At 47.5% G+C, this 20,497-nt stretch overlaps 1 protein-coding gene and 1 long non-coding RNA gene across 8 annotated transcripts in view; both read left to right on the top strand.

Annotated features, from left to right (window-relative positions):
* Positions 1-18,110, top strand: part of ARHGEF6 (Rac/Cdc42 guanine nucleotide exchange factor 6) — a 102,421-nt gene extending 84,311 nt beyond the window's left edge. For 4 of the 7 annotated variants that reach the window (XM_043570706.1, XM_043570709.1, XM_043570711.1 and 1 more), the window contains 11 exons: positions 1,365-1,511; positions 4,237-4,323; positions 4,995-5,073; positions 5,691-5,836; positions 6,960-7,085; positions 8,753-8,773; positions 9,882-9,975; positions 11,209-11,298; positions 13,261-13,360; positions 15,057-15,111; positions 15,666-18,110. In XM_043570706.1, coding sequence (XP_043426641.1) covers positions 1,365-1,511; positions 4,237-4,323; positions 4,995-5,073; positions 5,691-5,836; positions 6,960-7,085; positions 8,753-8,773; positions 9,882-9,975; positions 11,209-11,298; positions 13,261-13,360; positions 15,057-15,111; positions 15,666-15,806 — 1,086 coding nt within the window. In that variant the 3' untranslated portion in view covers positions 15,807-18,110. The remainder of the gene's footprint in view (positions 1-1,364; positions 1,512-4,236; positions 4,324-4,994; positions 5,074-5,690; positions 5,837-6,959; positions 7,086-8,752; positions 8,774-9,881; positions 9,976-11,208; positions 11,299-13,260; positions 13,361-15,056; positions 15,112-15,665) is intronic. The other 3 variants (XM_043570707.1, XM_043570705.1, XM_043570708.1) reach the window with 3 other exon arrangements.
* On the top strand, positions 7,278-8,703 carry LOC122477580. The gene is made up of 2 exons (XR_006295722.1): positions 7,278-7,377; positions 7,476-8,703. It is a non-coding gene; the product is annotated as an uncharacterized LOC122477580 (long non-coding RNA).
* Positions 18,111-20,497: the final 2,387 nt, after the last annotated feature.

Here is a 20,497-nt window from a genome sequence, read left to right as displayed (position 1 = left end):
TAGACATTTCTTTTTTTTTTAATGTCTATGTATTTATTTTGAGAGAGAGAGCAAGCAAGCAGGGGAGGTGCAGAGAGAGGGAGAGAGAGAGAGAGAAAGAGAGAGAGAGAGAGAGAGAGAGAATCTCAAGCAGGCTGTCAGTGTGGGCTCGAACCCACGAACGGTAAGATCGTGACCTGAGCTGAAACCAAGAGGCAGACGCTTACCCTAGTGAGCCACCCAGGTGCCCCCATTCTAGACATTAATGTAGCATTCCAAGGGATTGGGATCCATGGTTAGTTGTCGGTTCTTGCTATAAGGTTGTGATGCAACATTCGCCATCACCTCATTTGTATTGCTGTTGAAAGATCAGTACCTGATGCGTCCACAGGTAAACAGCAAGTTGAAGTCCAGAGTAAGGTATTACATTAAATACCTTTTGTTGTCATAGGTCACAAACAGTTTAATCTTGGCAGTTTTACATGGCATTTATTACTATTTGGGTCCCTTTTATTTTGTCCTACATAAATTGAATATAAAATTCCTTTTGAAAACAATATTTCTTTCTGACCATAGTACATGTTATGAAGCTTGCTTTGATGGTTCTAGTATATTTATTCCCACTTTAGATGCTTCAGAAACATGTGTCCAGTGAACTGATTTCTTCAAGTTTCCATTTAGCCGAAAGGGGCAGCAGAGATTTTATAGAAAACACGGCCCCCAAGGAACTGTGACATTTATTTGGAAACAGTAACATAACTAACCATATGCTTATTTTCATATTCAATTTGGAGTAAATGCTGTTACGTTTTTTAACAAATGTGTAAATACTGTTAAAAATTATTCTAAGATGACTTCACACTTTCTGAAACAGTGATCTATATCTATCTATATGTAGATAGATAGATATAGTATTCATACCCCACATTTTGTTTCCTGGTTTGTATTTTTACTTTGTATTCATAAAATTCAGTTGTATCTCTTTCTTAAAATTCTTTTAGGAACAGAATTAATGTAGTATTTTTTCTCCATACCAACCTACTCCCAGTCCCTAAACAAAGTATAGGCAGTGCCTGTTTCGTTGTAAGGTCTATTTGATTCGCTGCGGCAGGAGAAATTTAGTTTTCCCTTTTTCTAGAGCCCCTGGAGTCATTTGGCACAGAGAAAGGTGGCTCTTCCTCGCAAAACCTCTGGGGGCCCCAGGCTAGAGCCTCAGGGCCGTGGGTCTCTCTGTCCGTGAGGAACGGATCTGGTGATGGGATTCGTGGTGAGGAATCAGGACGCTGTGGAAATCCGAGAGCCCAAAGCTTCCTCTAACTCTGCTCTTGTTTTCGGTCTGTTTCGCAAGAATTCCTCTTCCAGTATGTTCTGCTTTGGTTCCATAGGGGCAGTGCCAAGATCTAAGGAAGAGAAAACAGCTGGAGTTGCAGATACTTTCTGAACCTATTCAGGCGTGGGAAGGAGAGAGTATTAAAACCTTGGGGAATGTTCTGTTTATGTCCCAAGTGATGGTGCAGTATGGAACATGTGAGGTAAGAGGTTTCACAGCTCAACGCCATTGCTGCCATCTTTCTTCTTGTTCTTCTTTGATTCGTTCGTCCGTCCAGGCCAGGTTGCTCGAACGTGCCAGGAAACCGAGTGCCTCTTCTTTGCCCCACACTCTGCTAGGTGCTGTGGGAGAGAGGAAGAGAGACCACGCGATGAGCCGTGCCTTAAAAACAGATGAAAACACAGGCTGCGGCCAGAAAACGAACCCAGCTAGTCAGTGTAGAGGGTGCGCCTCAACAGTGGGTTGCACAGAAGCTCAGAGAAGGGAGAGAGCAAGGAGGCTGTGGAGAGGGGACTCGAGGAGGAGGGCCACGAAGGGAAAAGGCGAGCATGTCGTAAGGTAGAGGTCATTCTTATCTCAGGAGAGAACAGGAGCGTGGCCTTTTGCTGCAGGAAGGCGAGGAAGCCGGTCTCTCGGGAGCAGAGGAAGTGTGTTGGGAGAGGGAAAGCCGTGGAGCGAGACAGAGTCAGGTTATGAGAACGCTGGGCGTCAGGCAAGAGTCGTTCAGATCCACCCAGCAGGCAACAAGGAACTGTTAGAGGCTCGAGTAGTAGTATCATAAACAGAAGGACCGGCTGGGTTGGCAAGTGAGCAGTACCCCCCCCCCCCGCTTCCCCACGAAGCTGGTGGGGGCAGAAAATGAAACTTCAGGGCCAAATCTGAGCCCCATTTAGGAGGGAAAGCCGATAGGAAGCAGTGACCTATGGGCTGGAGGAGATGATGGCCGCCATCTTAGACCTGTGAACTTCCAAGTGACCGTGGGTCTCCAGGGGCAGATGTCTTGTGGGCGGCCATTAAAACAGTAGAGAAACGTGGGCGGGAGGTCAGAGTTAGAGGCAGGGATTTAGATGTCCCTGACAGATGTGCCTTCCTAGGAAGTAAGTATCCAGAGAGAAGCACGGAGGGCTGAGATGGAATAGGTCTTTTAGGAAGGGGGCAGTCCAGCGAGGGGGGAAGGTTGGTTATGTCACCCGGCCTGATTTATCGGCTGTTAGAATTGCCTTCCCCGTCCCCAGACATCTTCCTATACTCCCTGGCAGGTCTCTGTCAGAGATTCATTACTTTGGGTTAATAAGCAATCTCACTGAAGACGCAGATACCCTGGGGAAGGTTGGTGGGTGCTGCAGAAGGTTCAAAGGTCAAGCAGTATGGAGACCAAGAAGAAGCCATCGGATTTTGCTAGAAGGCAGTTATTGATGGCTCGGAGACAGCGGCGGGGCTGCAGGTAGGGAGGAATCGATGAGGAGAAAAATGAAGGCAGCAAGTCACTTGGCCATAAAATACCGAGAAACAGGGTACTGAAATATGGCAGCAATCACCCTAACGCGACAGACATGAAGCGAGCAAATGCTGCCGGAAGCATGGCACTTGCCCACCTGCTCCACGCGGGGATGCCACAGGCCTTCAGTCTGTTAAAGAACACGACTGCCTGTGACGCGCAATGAAGTGAACCGCAAGAAAACAAGGCAGGCCTGTATTATATCGAAGGCGCCACGGGGGCCCGGGAAGGCCTGTTAGGACAGGAGATGTGCGTATGTTAAAGGCAGAAGAGGAAAGGCTCATTAAGCAGGCGACGCTGCTGGAAGGAGGAAGAAGAGATTAAGTGTCTGTAGAAAGGCATGGAGATCATTGGAGCTAACATGGCTGGACATGTAAGCCGAATGTAATTTAAAAAAATTTTTTTTAATGTTTATTTATTTTTGAAAGAGAGAGAGACAGACAGAGACAGGGAGACAGACACGGGGAGACACAGAATCCGAAGGAGGCTCCAGGCTCTGAGCTGTCAGCACAGAGTCCGACGCGGGGCTCGAACTCACGCACCGTGAGATCGTGACCTGAGCCACCCAGGCACCCCTGGATGTAATTTTTTCCGCATCTACTACACGTGCATCCGTTTGTAGAGTTCAGGGAAGCCCTCACGTGTAAAATCTCCCTTGGTGCCATTTTCGAAAGGTATTTATTTCTTTGTTTCACATGAGTACGATAGTTTTCATGTTCTTACTGATTAAAAGTAATTTTATGGATAAGACCTTAACACACATGCCAGAGCAGAATACATTTCCTATTTCAGCCTTTCCTACCTGAAAGCCCCTTCTGTTTTGCTACTTTTCAGAGTAAAATCATTTTCATTTTGTGAACCTAGAGACTTGTGCTTTGGCTACAGCTCGCGTAGCAAGGCATTAACTGTGTGACTGCTCAGGCATATATACTTGGGAAACAGGCACGTTATTTGTATTTAACCGTTATGTATAGGAAAAAGAGGGATAAACTGTGGCTTTATATTCACTTCGAAGTCGAATTCAACTAGTCTTGTGCTTTTAAGTTTGGTATCTTTTTTGGTTTTTTTTTTTTTTTCAGCGTTTTTATTTTATTTTTGGGACAGAGAGAGACAGAGCATGAATGGGGGAGGGGCAGAGAGAGAGGGAGACACAGAATCGGAAACAGGCTCCAGGCTCCGAGCCATCAGCCCAGAGCCTGACGCGGGGCTCGAACTCACGGACCGCGAGATCGTGACCTGGCTGAAGTCGGACGCTTAACCGACTGCGCCACCCAGGCGCCCCAAAGTTTGGTATCTTTTTTAAAAGGTCACTGTTCATGTTTCGTTGCCTTATATAAGCCCTGTGATATACAACAGTGACTCCAGAAATTCTTAACAAACAAAGTGTCCACTTTCTGTCCTCCACTTAATATTTTCCATTTCACTTTAGGAAAAAGAGGAGCGGTACCTCATGTTGTTTTCAAGTGTCTTGATAATGTTATCCGCAAGTCCTCGGATGAGTGGCTTCATCTATCAGGTCAGTAGATTTCATATAAAGCAAACAGCAGGACCCAGAATGAAAACAGGTTTGCATCCCATTGCAATATCTGTTCTATGGCACTAAAAGCTCCAGCCAGAAAATGCAGAATGTTCTGACCCTTTGTTGTAATTATACAGCTTATAAGAGCAGATGTTCCTTAGATGGAAAACCTTTGTATTGCCGTAATGAGTTTATCTTGAACGTCCATCGCACTGGCTGTGAGCCCGGTTACGAATGTTCCGATAGAAGTCCTTCCACTCGTTGGGAAATTAAACTTCCTTCAGTCCGCTCCCCAAAGATGGAGTGCTATAAGTTACTGTTGCTTATTATAGCTGGCCTAGCAATGACTAATGTTCATGAAACTGGAAAAAAAAATTTTTTTTTGAGTCTTTACTCTGTTGACTGATTCTCCGGAAAATGTGTTAGAAAACAAGTAAGCCTGTTTGTAAATCCTGACCGTATGGTTTAGGATGTGTTAGCAAAACACAAGCCACATTGCCCCCTTGCTTTCTTGTCTGATCACATTTGAAAGCAGGGAAGCATGCAGGCCAGAGAAATATGTCGAGCCCTGAATCAGCAGTGATTTCCGAGAGGGTCAGAAAATCTAATAGACATAAGCCGGGGCACATCTAACCACAGAACTGATGGGAATGTTCCTTTTCTGATAGGGAAAAATACCAGTCGCGGGAATCGTGGTGACCAGATTAGATGAAATCGAAGGCAATGACTACACATTTGAAATCACAGGTGGGCACTCTTGTCTTTTTCGAGTAGCTACTTGAAATCCTTTTTGGAATGAAGTGGGATTCGAGTAAGTAAAAGCTATTATTTTCTGCTCTAAGTCCGTGAGCAAGTTTTACCTGGCCACAGCAAGGTGTCTTCCATTTTCTGGGATGATTAGGGTCCGGCGATAGAACCAAGTCTCCTGGCCACTCAAAAGCCTCAGCGGGGCCATTGGTTTCAATCTTTTCTTGCGTCGGAGCTACTTGTTAGAACTAACAGAATGGACTGATGTAGAGGCACAAATTGAGCAGGCCTGGTAAGGCCTGACCTTTTGGCCTACGGTCCCTTTTGCCAGGCCCGTGTGATTTCCATGTGACGGTTGCACTCTGCACCGAGAGGGCGCAGCAGCTCACGCTGGGATGGTGGCCCCGGGCCTTACCCCCTTCGTTCCCCAGTAGGGAGCCCGAGATCGGATGTTGGCCTTGCTTCAGCAGGGGTTTCAACAGGGGTTATCTCATCGGTGTGGACACTCATGGAAACAGACACCCCAGCCTTAGTTGCTCGACGTGTGTTTATGAATGAGGTGAACCCAAGGCCCTCCGTGTCTTTTGTCTCCAAATGCTCCCAATGGGGCAATGCAGGTAACCTAGTAGAGAGGACTGTGGTCCATTGCAACAACAGCCAGGACTTCCAGGAATGGCTGGAGCAGCTGTGCAGACTGATCAGGGGACCTGCCTCTTGCAGCTCATTATCCAAAACATCGTCGTCCTCTTCTGGTGCTCATTCCGTAAGTTGTCCACTTGTGCGGTCCGGGGACTACTGAGTCTCTCGTCACACCTGCCTGCAGAGGACTTACAAGAAGCAGTGAGCATGCCCTTAGTCTTTGGGTTGTCTATATTCGTAGGTCTTGAAGTACAGTTAAACCTCACTAATTCTGATTACTTGTGGAGGGAGGTCCATCCAAATTAATGAGAGGTTTTACGTAGAGGTGTGCGGCTTTGTCGGACGGCGTTGAGGAGCTCCCGCCAACTGCCCGCAAAGTTTTGTCTAATCAGAAGTCCCACTGAGATGTTTTAGCGGTAAACGAGATTTATTTTTTTTTCACTTTTTTTTTATTACATATAGTTTATTGTCAAATCGGTTTCCATACAGCACCCAGTGCTCATCCCAACGGGTTAATTAGCAGCCGTTACTCTCCTATTCGTTGTGTGCTGAGTCAAAAAACAGGTAGTTTACCTGCCCACGTACTTCACCATCTCCACGTAATCTCATTTAGGCTACCACATTCACCGGGCAACCTTCAAGGGTAAACTTGCAGCCGCTGCCTTCTTCCAAGTCATCACGAATTTGGAATTCCTGGACTTGGAATTGATGAGATTTTACTGTACTTGTTGAGTGAGAGCGAAGATTGCAGTGCTGTTAACACTCCAACCGGTGATGCCAAAATTCCAGTCTCAGGCACTGTGCGATGTGGTGGGAAGAACAAGGGCTCCGGCATCAGATCTGAGGTCAAATCTTGGCTTTGTCAATTGCCAGCTAGTTAGTTACTTCACTTCGCTAAGGTTTGTCATAGGCAGTTCTGCTGAGATAACCTATTCCAGCACCTGATAGAGTGCCAAGCGCCCGACCGAAGCCATCCAGTGCTGACTCCGCTCTCCTCTCTTATGAAGGAAAGCCACCCCTGACTTTAGTGAATCAAATTCCAGAAGAGAGAGGGAAGACAGGCCCGTAGGAGGTTGAGTCGATTTTGTGCCGTTCCTTAGAGACCCCATCATCTGGACTTTTGTTTTCCCGCCTTTCCTTTCCTGTGGTTGGCTTTGCTATCCAATGAAACTATTGTTCTCTTGCCGTGCGGCACAAGGTCGGGTTCAGGTGGCAGATCGCCAGCATCTCATCAGACATTTTCCCAGTCTTTTAGCTCTACCGGACAGCCCCGAGGACCCTTGGAGCCTCCTCAAATTATAAAACCGTGGAGTTTAAGTTGTCTACGACCCGCACCTCCACTTAGACCATCAGCAGCACTAGGTTATAAAGAGGTAATTTTGCTACATATGGTATAAAACGTGTCTGTCAAGCTAATGTCACAGCTTATTCCGAAGAGTTCTGTGGGGATGTGCTAGAATTTATGCTAGGTGATACATGTCAGTCAGTCGTGAATCGTTAGACTCGGGGATGTTTTCATTTCTTAATTTTCCATTTCCCCATTGTCCCTGTGCAAATATTTATCCAGGTGATACATGTCAGTCAGTCGTGAATCGTTAGACTCGGGGATGTTTTCATTTCTTAATTTTCCATTTCCCCATTGTCCCTGTGCAAATATTTATCCAGGTGATACATGTCAGTCAGTCGTGAATCGTTAGACTCGGGGATGTTTTCATTTCTTAATTTTCCATTTCCCCATTGTCCCTGTGCAAATATTTATCCAGAAGGGTTTATGTGCACTGCCTGGGTTCCCCGGTCCCTTCCTGATAATTGTATATAATGTCCACACATCTTAAACAGAAGCCACTTCCTTGGAGTTCAGTTTGCGACCAAGCAGACCCAGTTCTGCATTTTGGATCATTTTGATCTATTAAAGCCAAATCAGGAAAGTCTTATGGGACCAAGCCATAAGTCTGAACTATGAGAGTCTGGACCTTCTGCTGCAGTTGGAAAGGGAAAAGAATTTAATGAAAAGAATGTCTTTTCAAGTGAGGCTTCTAAGCAACATTGGATATTTGGGTCGTGTGGGGACTTCAAGGTTCTTTCTATTTTTTTCCTCAAAGTCGCAGTCAGGAAATGTCAGTCACTGGCTTCTGTAACTGTGTGGAGTGTTAGTTTCTCCATCCAAACGGTGTTTTGTTTTGTTTTGTTTTGTTTCCCTAAGATGTTAATCATCATTTCAGCTTTCAGTGAAGAGCCTCATTTATAAGTAACTGTTCTTTAACTAGGTCTTCCTGAGTGAAGGTTTAAGATCGTGGCGGTTATGAGACGCATCTTAGAATTAGGGAGCAAAGACAGCATATATTGCCATATCGACTGTGTGTTTTGATGCGCGACACAGATTTAGCTCAATCTCAAGTTTGTTTTGATTTCAAACACTGTGCTACTGTCTCGATTAATTGTTGCCTCCGAGTGCGGTAAAAATAGAGCGGTATTGACACCGGAGGAATTTTTGATCGTTTCAGCTGGGCGTGACAGGAGAAATAATGCTTGAGCTGAATCCTTATTATGTACCTCTGTTCAGAATTGGGCCAGGAAACAGTCCCACAGGTTTGCTGTGGAAATCGACCCGGGAAAATCGTAGTTATCTGGGTCCCCTTTTTAACGATCGCTATTTCGTAATTGTCAGTTCCTAAGTTCGAATTCAGGTGAGCCTTGAAGGGTCCAGTTAACTTAATCCTTTGCAGAACTAATCCATTAAAACTAAGGCATGATCACGTTGTTTCTGCTGGGAGAAAGAGAGCTATTAATATACTCTTACCGTAGAGTGTGTATTTCAGTTATTTTCAGTATTTGTTACTCTGCACAGAACTGTATTCCTTGGGCTTTCGCATGACAATATTGCATCTGAGACTAATGCGGGAAACGTGATGATGTTCTGTGTAATTGATGATGACACTAACATTTGACTGTTGTTTTAGAATTACTGATAAATGGATTTGATCATTATAACCATCGACCTCTCACGCTCATTTTCTCTTTCTTTACATATTCACTTTAGAGGATGTCTTATATCTTAAAGGTAAGGGTAGAACAATATCTTTGGCTTACAGTGGCCTCATAATGCTGTGCTGTCACCTCTGATGAATGAAGCTTTTCCTTTATGCTTGTTTTGTCCCTTGTTCTCATTGGTGGCTAAAGTACGAAGATGCAGTTCTGACATGTAAGTACATTTTCTTCAGAAAGCAGCCTCTTGTGAAATCCACATGAAAATGTTGTCTTAGACGCCTTGAAAATGCCTGTTTTCCTTGTGTCTTTTTGGTAAACGCTCTTTCTCCGATCCTTTTTGTCACATGTGAGTTTTCCATGTCCGTTTTCAAGTCTAAGTGGGTCGCTGTGGCTAAGTGGAAGAAATTAAATTCTTTTGTCCCATATATTTTAAGGTACTAATTATGACCCACCCATCACGTATATACCTTGCAGGGGACATTGGGATAAGACGGTCACTAGGGTCTGAGATTCTCATCTCTTTGTTTGGATACCTGATAATGAGCACCGGTTACTTATCCGGCAAAAGCAAATTCAGTAATCCATGGCTCTTGTATCTGCTAATTAAAAATACGGCTTTCTGTATGTACATTTAAGCTTCGGTCTACACCCATCGCTCCTGACGCCAAATTATTTATCAGGACATCCCTCATTTGGCTCTTCTCTCTGAGTTCAGGGAAATTATTTGGTCCCTTAATTTTCCCAGCTGACAAATGGAAATTAATATTCTTCTCTGTGGGACTGTCGCTAAGGAAAATGTATTTAAAAAGCTTTGAAGCTCCTTGAAAAGCAGTATGTACCATATTAGTATTTACAACTGTTACTTGATTCCCTGGAAACTGTATCAGCGAGGACTATAAACCAAGTTAGGAATGCGGTTTTTCCCTAGGATCTACACCCACTATTTTCTCTGCACACGGCACCCGTCCCTATGGCGGTTGAGAGGCCAGTTGTTCTGCCTCTGTTTTATGGAAGCTTTTAGAGTTTCTTGGAGCCATTTTTTATTGTGTACATTATTAAACTTCGATGCCCTTTGGGGACTGTCAAAATAAGAGAGAGCCATTCGGTTTCATTTCATTTGCTCTTTTTAATTTGTCTTGGGGGGAGAATTTTAATTCCTAAACAAACCTCTGTCCTTACAGGAGTCTAGTAAAAGCCCCAAAACGATGAAGAAGTTTCTTCATAAAAGAAAGACGGAAAGAAAGCCATCGGAGGAGGAGTATGTGATTCGGAAAAGTATGTGTTTTGTACTTTTGGAAGGTCGGTTATGGATGAACTAGCGGAAGGATTCTTTTGAAAGCAGATGATTAGAGCAGTTTGTCCTCCGTACCCCCTGTTTCATGAAGAAAAAATGCATGCATTCAAGGGTTTGGTCACCTCTAAGATTTTCGAGTCAGCTGCCGCCTGTATGATTTCGTTTCGAATATTTTGCCCCGCCTGGTTGAGAACCACTAAAGGGACCTGTTTGCTACGGATACATTTTTTCCCTTAGTTTCTGATGCCCAAGATATTTTCCTCTACCAGGATACACTAAATAGACCTGAAGGCTGAAATCCTTCTGGAAGGTTAATGCTCAGTGACGTTCTCTGAGTTAGCCGAGGAATCGGGCAGCTGCTGCATATGTATGTATTTGCCTCTATGGCTGGGAACGAGGTCCTTTGGGACACACATGAAGGAGTAAGTGATGTATCACCAAGGGGTGACGGATCTGTGCGTCCCGGCCAAAAATACAGTCTGGAAAGATCTGCTGGACTCCAGCTTCTGCATCTACCCCACCCCACCCCCCACCGGGATGTGCGCATCCGCCGCCCGCCCGCTAGCTAGCAGGGTTTCGCCCTCCAGTCATTTCAAGAATGAGTTGGAGGAGGAGAGACAGGAGGGGGAATCAATGACTCTGCTGGCTGGTTGGAAAAACGGGTGAGGTCTGTGGGGGAAAGCTTCCTAGAGAAGGGAAGCCTTGAAGTTTGAAGGAGAGGCAGGTTGTGGTATATATCGGATGAGAACTGAGGCTAGGGCTGTCATTGCGGCCTCTAAGAGTCTAGTAAAAGCCCCAGGGCCGCCTGGGTGGCTCAGTCGGTTAAGCGTCCGACTTCAGCTCAGGTTGTGATCTTGAGGTTCATGAGTTCGAGCCCCGCGTCGGACTCTGTGCTGACAACGTGGAGGGGACTCTGTCTTCCTGTCTCTCTCTCTGCCCCTTCCCCGCTCTCGCTCTCTCTCTCTCTCTCTCTCTCTCTCTCACACACACACACACACACACACTCTCTCTCTCTCTCTCAAAATAAAGTTAAAACCAAAAGCCCCAAAGTGATGAGGACATTTCTTCAGGAAAGAACTCTGGAAAGAAAGCCACTGGGGGAGGAAGCTTTCCGGTCACGGAGGCCGGTCCCTAGCAGTTGAGTGCAGTGCATGATTCTGAGGGTCCAGGGGCGTAGATGTCTCTGCCAACTCATTGGTAATTAAATCTCACAGGTACGGCTGCTCTGGAAGAAGATGCTCAGATCCTGAAAGTGATCGAAGCCTACTGCACCAGCGCAAACTTTCAACAGGGCCATGGCTCAAGTAGGTTCCCCCAAACCACTTTCTCTAATGAGCCCTGTTTCTTCTTTACTGCTCGGCGCCTCTTTGAAGAAGAGAAAAGCAGCCCAGCTGGGTTGCAGGGCGTGGAGAGCAGGTGACTTCGTGCCGAGGAGCAGCGCGCAGAAGAGCAGAACTGCATCTTTCCGATAAGGGGCTTTTAGCTGCCCGGGCGGTTTGTTTACGCAGTGTTTTCTTTTCACCCGGAGAGAAAGAGACACGCAAGAGTAAAAAAGCTGGAGGTGATAGAAATGAAAACAAAAGAAGTTTTTTAAAAAGTCATTCTCCTTTGAAGTACGCAGATGCCTTCACCAGCACTAGTTAGGAATTAAAGAACCCAGAGAGTTCCTGTGTCTGTGAACTGATGCTAATCTCCTCTCATGGGCAGATTTGGAAAGGAAGTCACAATACTATCTCCGATCAGCTGCATATTTAAGCGAACAGTGCTTCACCAAGCTCAAGTTTCAAAGTTGCTCTGAAATTCTGGAAATGTAGCTGCTTAGCCGGGGCTGTTTGGAATGTGTGCAATTTACAGGGAGCTATTGGGGGAGGGTAATCCCCCCCCTCCCCGCACCCCTCCCCCCAGCAACTTTCAGGCACCAAAGGAAAGCAAGCGGATGTTTTCTGATTGATCCTTGAGCTTTTTTTTTTTTTTTTTTTTTTTTCCAAACCGAGTCACATAGACACGAGTCTTCCGTGACTATAGGCGTTCAGGGGACCACAAGTGAGGTGTCTGCTGTTTGCATTTGCCTAAGACACGAGTGCTCCGTAACACAGCCACTGCCCAATCACTTGGGTGGGTGGGGGGGGAGGGGATCACTTGGGTGGGTTGCCTTGACCGATGCCTTCGGAGTAACTTGTCCCTAAGGCTGGCGGGAGGAAGAGGTTTGATGTCGAACTTGACACGTTTGGCGGTGAAGGGAGGACTGTCACACCATCTAGTTCACAGACAAATCCTGGCTGTGGCCTTGGGCATGGCCAGCTCTGAGGACAAGTTTCGAGGAGGCAGGAAAGGAAAGGGAGAGCAATGTGTGTCGTGAAAACTAGGAAAGCGAGGGGGACAGGGAGGCCCCAGAAGAAGCCTCCCTCGTGCAAAACCTGACCTCACCTGCTCCCCGAACCCGCTCTCTTCATGTCGACAGTGTCTGTAGATGTGTCACAGGGGCAGGCAGGTGTTGTGGCCTAAAGAGTCACGTGTCCGCCCCTCCTGCCCAGCCTGCCCCTGACACGTGGCAAGCGTCTAGCATCATGGTGACCTCCCATCCTCTGTCCCTCTCCGGCCAGAAGTCGTGCTTCCCTGGAAACGACTGCTGTTGTTTCCTGCTGCATTTAACCGATCAGTCAGTCGGTCCGCTGTCTCCTCATTAGGCACCTACCAAGTGCTGGGCCCCGTGGAAGGCAGACACAGGGCCACCTCAGCAAAGGGGAGGGAGTGAGCACTCACGACTTGAAGGAATTAGGCTTCGAAGAGAGGACGCCAGTGGCTCAGGGAGACTGAAGTTTAAGGGCCTGAGCTCTGAAAGGAAGGATCCAGAAGTGAGGGAGAGGTTGGACATACAGGAGAGCTGTTTGGCCAGGTCCCTTGTCTGTTCCGTCACCTCTTCTGTCCCAGAGCTTTGAGGCAGTCTGAGCAGAGCCCTAAGGATGCCCACATCTTTGAGCTGATGTGATAATCCCCAACCCCCGCTCTACCCTTGACCAAAATGGCCTTGACTGACTGAACGCACCCCACCCCGGCCCCCCGCTTCGAGACTGAATCGGTGTATTTGGCCGTTTCCTCAGTCGGGAAGGTGTAGTCACCAAATGTTGGGTGACTGCTCTCTGGGGTGCAAGGCAGCAGCATGCCATCCACAAAGACCCCTCGATGACAACAGTGGAAGGGGCCAACACCTAGAATAGTCTCCAGTAACTGTCCCCTTTCCGCCCTCTCTCAATCCTTGCTTGTAGGTGCTCGCAAAGATTCGCTTCCACAGGTCTTACTCCCCGAGGAAGAGAAGCTCATCATTGAAGAAACCAGGAGCAACGGCCAGACCATCATTGAAGAGAAGTGAGTAGAGCAGGCTGCTGTTTCTGATCTGTCTGGGGGCCGGAAAGAAGGTTCTGGCAGGGCAGTGGGTCTCTTGCAAAGCCTGCACCGAAGGATAGTCCGTCCTTCTCCGGGAATAGACCCCTCTTTGCTCTCATGCAGTTGGGAGCGGTGGGAGGGCTGCCCCCCCCCCCCCAACAAAGGGAAGGGGGAAAGGGAGGCCAAGCGGGCAGAACTCTCTGCTTGGTGGCTGCCCCTGGGATCAGCTCCCTCATACGGTACGGTGCTTCAGGGCACACAAGAATAGCACTCTAGAGGAATCTAGATGGCGCTGGGGAAGGCCACAGCACCAATTTCCCTGCCCAGATGGATGCTTCTCATGCATACTGAGTCAAACACTGGACTTTCACATACTTGACCTGTTTAGAATCCTACAGAAACCCAGTGAGATAAGCTTTATGTTCACCACTTCTCTAGGCGAGGAAGCTGGGGTTCAGGGAGATGATGTCCCTGGTCTACCTTTGCACGGTAGTGAGGGTGACCTAACGGGCAAGAATCAGGTTAAGTACCCGTGGGCTCATAAAATAAACACAAAGTGGCCAGCCAAATGGTTTGTTTAAACTTGAGTCATTTCTGAAGTCGGGCCTAAATTTGCCTAGGACAGCATATTTCAAAGTGCTTGACATCGTCGATGTGTTTTTCCATCTGGTACATGAAGTGATGTGGCAAAATGGTAAAGCACTTGGGCTCAAGGGGACAGCCCTGGTTCAAGTCCAAATTCTGCATCATGTTAGCTGTATGGCCTAGGTGCAAACCTCTTTACCTCTCTGTGCCTCAGTTTCCTCATCTGTAAATGGGTATGATAGTACTACTTTAAGGTTTGTTGTGAGGTTAAATGGAAAAATAAATACAAAGGCTAGCACATGGTAATCACTTAATAGATGATAATCATTGTCATTATAATTGTTGTAGCTATATTATTCCCCACGATAACTTTGTGAGGTTTTTGGGGAATGTACTATTATCCCCATTCTGTCTGTGAAGAAAGTTAAGACAAGGAGAGGAGGAGAAAGAAACTACCCAAGGTCCCCAAGGTCCCCAAGGTTACCCAAGGTTACCCAAGGTTGGAGGACTGGTAGGTGGTGGGATCAGAACTGGAACCCAGATCTCCAAAGTTCTTGTCCAGGAGCAGAGCCAGCCGGAAAGTGACTGTCCTGACTCAGCCAGGGCACTTTAATTCTCTTTCGGAATAGATGGAATCTTCCAGAAATAACGCCTCTGACTTTGTGTCATGTAGGGTCAGAGAGATGAAAGGTGCAATGCCACGGCACAGATCTTGTAGGATAGGCAGGACCTCATGACGGCCCTCGTTGTATGTTAGGTGATGTTCATTCCTGCCCCAGAGAAAGAATCGAAACCTTTCGATGAGCCCTAGTCTCTTCTTTTGTGTTCACCCAGCTGGGAAGCAAGTGGCCAAAGAGGAGGGCGGTGTAGAAAAGGTGTGATGACATCGTGTTTGAATGACCACGTGTGCTGATGGTTGTTCACCCACAAAAATAGGGCCCCACGAGGACCGTTCTTGGCGGTTATGTCTCCCGACCAGCTGGAAAGTCCACTGCTTTTCAGGATCTGTATTTCTAGAAAGCTGCTTTTATTGTTACGCTTTGCTTAACAGTATTTCAGTGCCAGCTGTTGAACTCTGAACTTTATGTTCTAGGAGTCTTGTCGATACTGTTTATGCCTTGAAGGATGAGGTCAAAGAACTGAAACAGGTAATGAAATATAAAAGTCATTCTCTCAGCTCATAGAACTGATGAGGTGGGGATTTTTATTTTCCTTGTGTCTTCAAGGTGGGTCTTGTTGGTTTTCCCATGTGGTCTTGGGTTTAAATTTCTCAGGATTGCTCATATACCTATTTAGCAGTTTACAAAAGGGTCCCCAACTTAGTTACAACTTTCACGCTCTCGGACATTTGTAAACAGAATTTTTTTTTTTTTTTTTTTTTACAAAGCCAAGTCATCCGTGAGTGGATAAGTGTAAAGAGGACCATAAATCTTGAGTTGTGGGCTCCTCTAGAGATGTGATCCGCTGTTTCATGATGCACAGTCTTCCCAGTGTTTGGGGTCTGGCTGTGCCTGGTGACGGGGTAAAGGATGGACTGGAGGGGGGAGAACACTCGGGAGGTTGTCACAAAACTCAGGGTGAGACCGAGGAGCACGAGAAAGGAAAGTACAGTCAGTGGTGACGGCTGCTAACAGGATAAGCAGGAGGAGCCCTGAGAAGGGGCCACTTGGTTGGGGAATTGACAAGTCTTTTCCCATCACAGGAAAATAAAAGAATGAAGCAATGCCTGGAAGAAGAATTGAAATCAAGGAGGGACCTAGAAAAGCTGGTCCGGAGGCTGTTGAAGCAAACTGATGAGTGTATTCGGGCCGAGTCCAGTAGCAAGATCTCCATCCTTCCATAACCATCACTGTGCAGCTGGGCAGATGTTGCCTTCGGGACATCTTGAAATGTCCAGCTTCAAACGCTCTGTTTGCTCACTTCTTCGGTTTTCATTTTGTATCGGAGTCAGTCTCTCTCTCTCTCTCTCTCTCTCTCTCTCTCTCCTTCGCTTTCTCTCTCTGTCTCCCTGTTTGCTTGAGTGTTGGTTGGTTGGTTATTGGTTGGTTGTTTTCCTTCTGACAGATCCTTCTGACAGGTGGTAGAACTCTCCCCAGAGTCTTTTCCATCCGATGAGAAAAGGGAAACCTAGTGTAGGCAAGTGACTTAAATGGTCTTCAGATGGCCTTCAATTCATAGTGCCTCTTTACCAGCCATTACCCCTGGGTCACTCTTTTGCGGCTGGCTACCAGAGCAAAGTGGCTGGCCGTGGCTTAGTAAATGTGAACTTGACTTTTTCTCGAACGCTTTCTTGTATCTGGAAGCCCCTCAGTACCCAATTTAATGAAGGCGAAGCTCCCCGAGCTGTGACTAGGGTAGGGTGAGTAGAAGACTAGCACATTTGCCCAATGACCCAGCCACCCTTCCCCGGGTGATCATGTGCCACCCCTCAATGCACACTTTTTATTATTATTATTATTATTATTGTTACCGCCCTGTGTTGTCTGTAGGGCCAAGAAGACAGTAGCACCCTTATTTCTTTTGTGCGGGTTGACATTTTCACTCTACGGGGCAGAAGCCCCACGCATCCATGCCAACACCAGACCCATTAGCAAATTGCACTAGACAATCTTCCCCTTCAGCAGCAGAGCTGGCCATCTCTCCCCAGCGCATGATAGGTTTCCTCCCCTAACCTTCTGCCTCCCGCGTAAGGTTTATGTCTCCCCAGTGCTTTAAGCCAACCATACCAAGTGGTGCATAAACTAGTAAGTGTGCGCTTTGCTTACTTTTAAAAAATACGGACTGTGAGCCGCTCCTTCATCCACACTGCGTATCCGCCTCGCGACTTCTCATCCTTCAAAACGATCTGCATTGAGGAGATATTGTGCCCTAGTAGACAGCTTTAATTCCCCGTATTGCTCTCCCAGATACGCTGTGAGAAGCAGCTGTATGTTCATCAGCCTCTTCGAGTAGGGCTCGAAGCATCATTTGCAGAGATGTGCTATTGGTCCGGTTTGTATATCCAGAAAGAAAGGACCCCTCCAGTGGTCGTGCGCTGGTTATTAGTGAAGCTGAGTATTTCGAACCGGTTTGCCAAAGTTGCCCTTCGAATCAAGTGATCGCCTCTGTAAGTGTCTCAAAAATGAGCACCACGTAAACCCGGTTTAGAAGAGGGTCACAGAAGAGCAGCATCCATCTGAATTCGACACAATCGAACGTTGGCACGAGGCTCCGGGACAGAGCAGCACAACCCGCCCCTCTGTCTCCCAAAGACAGGTGCCCTTGGGCAGGCAGGGACGATCACTGGAAAGAGAGGCAAAGGGCCAATGGACCGGTCAAGGTTGTCTTCCAGATACGTTTGACGGGTGCCTATAAATGTGGGTTTTGCAAGTGTTGTCTAGAAACCAAACTTGAAGCTTGAACACCCCCAGCCTGCTAAGCCCGTTTTCCTTTTTTGGTACCGGGGGTCTCAAGTTCCCACAGCTACACAGTACGGGGCTGTTGACTGCTTGCCGCCCGGCAGAAATGACACCATCCACGGGAAACGGACTATTCCCGCCGCCCACCATCAGCCAACCCCAGGCGGCCGTCTCTGGAAGCTGTGTGGAAGCCCAGCAGTCTAGATGTGCCGTCCTTCACCTAAAACTTAACAACAGCCACACAGATCTTAGCGTCCGCCCCGTCTGGGGTTAACCAATGGCTTGCAGTGAATGGCACAAACTATACCCCTAGGGAACATTGTTGCGATTGCGAAATCCTTTAGTTGATAAGGTGTAGGATTGCTTAGCATAGCGAAAGGTCTTTATTTTAAAGTGACGTGTACCTATGCATGTGTCTGGAACCCGGCCCTTCTCAGGAAAGGCCCTCGGTACGCTGGGTACTGAAGCTTGCGCCGAGTGATGTCCGCACTCGCACGTTAAACAATAATATAAAGGAAACGAAGCCATGTTAGCCCGAGAGCAGTGTCTCCGTAGTTGTGTCGTTGACAATACTCTATAAGTGGGTTCCTGTCACCCTGTAATTAAACCGCTGCCCTTAGAGGCTTTGTAGCTCCTCTTCCGTCGCGTCCCTTCTGACACAAGCTCAGATTTTCTAACTTGTTTTTATTTTGAAGACTTTTCCAACGGACATTTTCAATAAACGAGAATAACAGTGCTTTATAAACTAAGTCCTGTGTTTCTTTCCTTTTCTCCCCCCGCCCCCACCAGCTGGTGGCAGTTTCCTCCCGCGTGTCTCCACTCAGGGCAGGGGACGTTTGCTCCCCACTTTACAGAGATACTTCAGGCCATGAGATGGGACCTCCCGTAACCTCTCCGCCCCTCTCCTTCTGGCCCCAGCCTACGACCTGTCTACACCATTTTCCGCCCGGTATCGGGCTTTTGTCAACCAGCGGTAGCCTCTATCTTGCCCACAGTTGGAATGCTGGTGTCAGCAGTCACGATGAAAATATTTGCTCCCCCTCGAGACAGATGCATCTGGTCCTGCCCCCTTAAAAAAAATTTTTTTTTTCATTTTATTTAAGTCCAAGCTAGTGAACATACGGCGTGGCATTGGTTTCGGGAGTAGAACCCAGGGATTCATCGCTTACGTATAACGCCCAGTGCTCATCCCGACAAGTGCCCTCCTTCATGCCCATCTCCCCACCCAATACCCCTCCAGCAACCCTCAGTTTCTTCTCTGTATTTAAGAGTCTCTTATGGCTTGCCTCCCTTCCCGTTTTTATCTTATTTTTCCTTCCCTTCCCCTATGTTCATCTGTTGTGTTTCTCAAATTCCACATATGAGTGAAATCATATGGTACTGGTCTTCCTCTGACGGACTTATTTCACTTGTTGCACGTGGCAAGCGGTCGCTCTTTTTGCTCGCCAAGTAATATTCCACCGTGTATACATACCACGTCTTCTTCATCTATTCGTCAGTCGATGGACATCTGGCTGTTGTCAATAGCGCTGCTATAAACATTGGGGCGCCTGTGCCCCCTCTGAATCATCATTTTTGTATCCTTTGGCGAAATACCTAGTGGTGTGACTGCTGGGTCGGAGGGAAGTCCTACTTTTAATTTTTTGAGGAGCCTCCATACCGTTTTCCAGAGCGGCTGCACCCGTTTGCATTCCCACCAGCAGCGCACGAGGGTTCCCCTTTCTCCGCATCCTCGTCAACACCTGTTTCCTGAGTTGTGCCCCCTCTTATGTTTCTCCCCAGAAGCCTTAAAAAAAAGACCTATCCCAGGCTCCCTTGCAGCTAAGGCTCCGTATACAATGTGGGTGGTTCCAGGGACGTGTTGGTGGTTTCTGTACCCCGGCCTCCAGAGGGTGCAGCTTTGTGCATGGGAGACCGTAGCAGCAGCAACCATGACCTTGGATCCATCCGTCCAATGGAGGCCCCCCGACTTTCACTTCCGTAGCCAGTGACTTTGCAGGCACCTAGTATTACCTTTCTGCTCACCATGCCTTTGGCAGTTTACGTTTCCTACTCTGAAGTCGAAGCTACGACGCAGCACCTCCCGGGTGCTAGGCTCTATCCTAAGTGTTTTACATGGCTAAGCTCACAAAACCCTCCCAGCGACCCTGTGGGGTATCTTACAAATGGACAGAGGCGCAGACGTTGAGCAAGATAGCGGGGTGTGTGGAGCCGAGACGTGAAACCCTGCTCTGTCTGCCTCTTGGATCCGTGCTGTCTCTACCACGTTTCCTCCTCTATACTTGGCACCTGCTCAGTAAGCTTCTGCCTCAGCCATCCACTCGCCTGAAGTCACTACTGAACTTTTTTTTTTAATATATGAAATTTATAGTCAAATTGGTTTCCATACAACACCCAGTGCTCATCCCAAAAGATGCCCTCTTCAATGCCCATCACCTCCCCTCCCCTCCATCCCACCCCCCATCAACCCTCAGACTACTGAGCTCTTAATTGGAAAATCCAGGGAAGCCTTTTCAACTCTTATCTTGATCTCTCCACAGTGTTTGACCCTCGCCTCCTTGATAGATCTTCTTGGCTTGCACGAGCCCAACTTTTCTGGCATTCATCCAACCTGACCAACCCCGTCTCCTTTGCTGGCTCTGCCTCCTTTGCCTGTCCCTTGAACATTGGCTGATCCTCGACACTTTTCTTCTCCTCTTCCTTTCTATAGCCTCTTCCTGGACAGCCCTGTCTACTCCTGTAACTTCATTTATCACAACGCAGGTGACTCCCGCGTCCGTATTTTCCCATCGCGATCTTTCTCCTGAGTTCCAGACCCATGGATGCAGCTTTTTGCCGGACGGTCTCAGCTTGGGTGTCCTTCAGCACCTCAAACTCAACATATCCAAAGCTGGACTCCTCATTTGCATTCCCGGGTCTGTTCGTCCAGTGTTTCCCATCCCAGTGAACAGCACCCCCGGCCACCTCGTTGCCCCAGCCAGGAAAATGGGCATTCTCCTCCACTCTGTCTTCTCCCTCAACCGTGTATAAGTTTCTACATCGATGCTTTATAAGTCTAGCCATCCATCTTACCAGTTTTAACTCTCTTGTATCCTCTGAATTCCTCTCCATCCTCCTGACCATCGCCTATTTTTAG

Source organism: Prionailurus bengalensis, chromosome X (assembly GCF_016509475.1).
Source record: "Prionailurus bengalensis isolate Pbe53 chromosome X, Fcat_Pben_1.1_paternal_pri, whole genome shotgun sequence".
NCBI lineage: Eukaryota > Metazoa > Chordata > Mammalia > Carnivora > Felidae > Prionailurus > Prionailurus bengalensis.
This window is presented reverse-complemented; position numbering and strand designations above follow the sequence as displayed.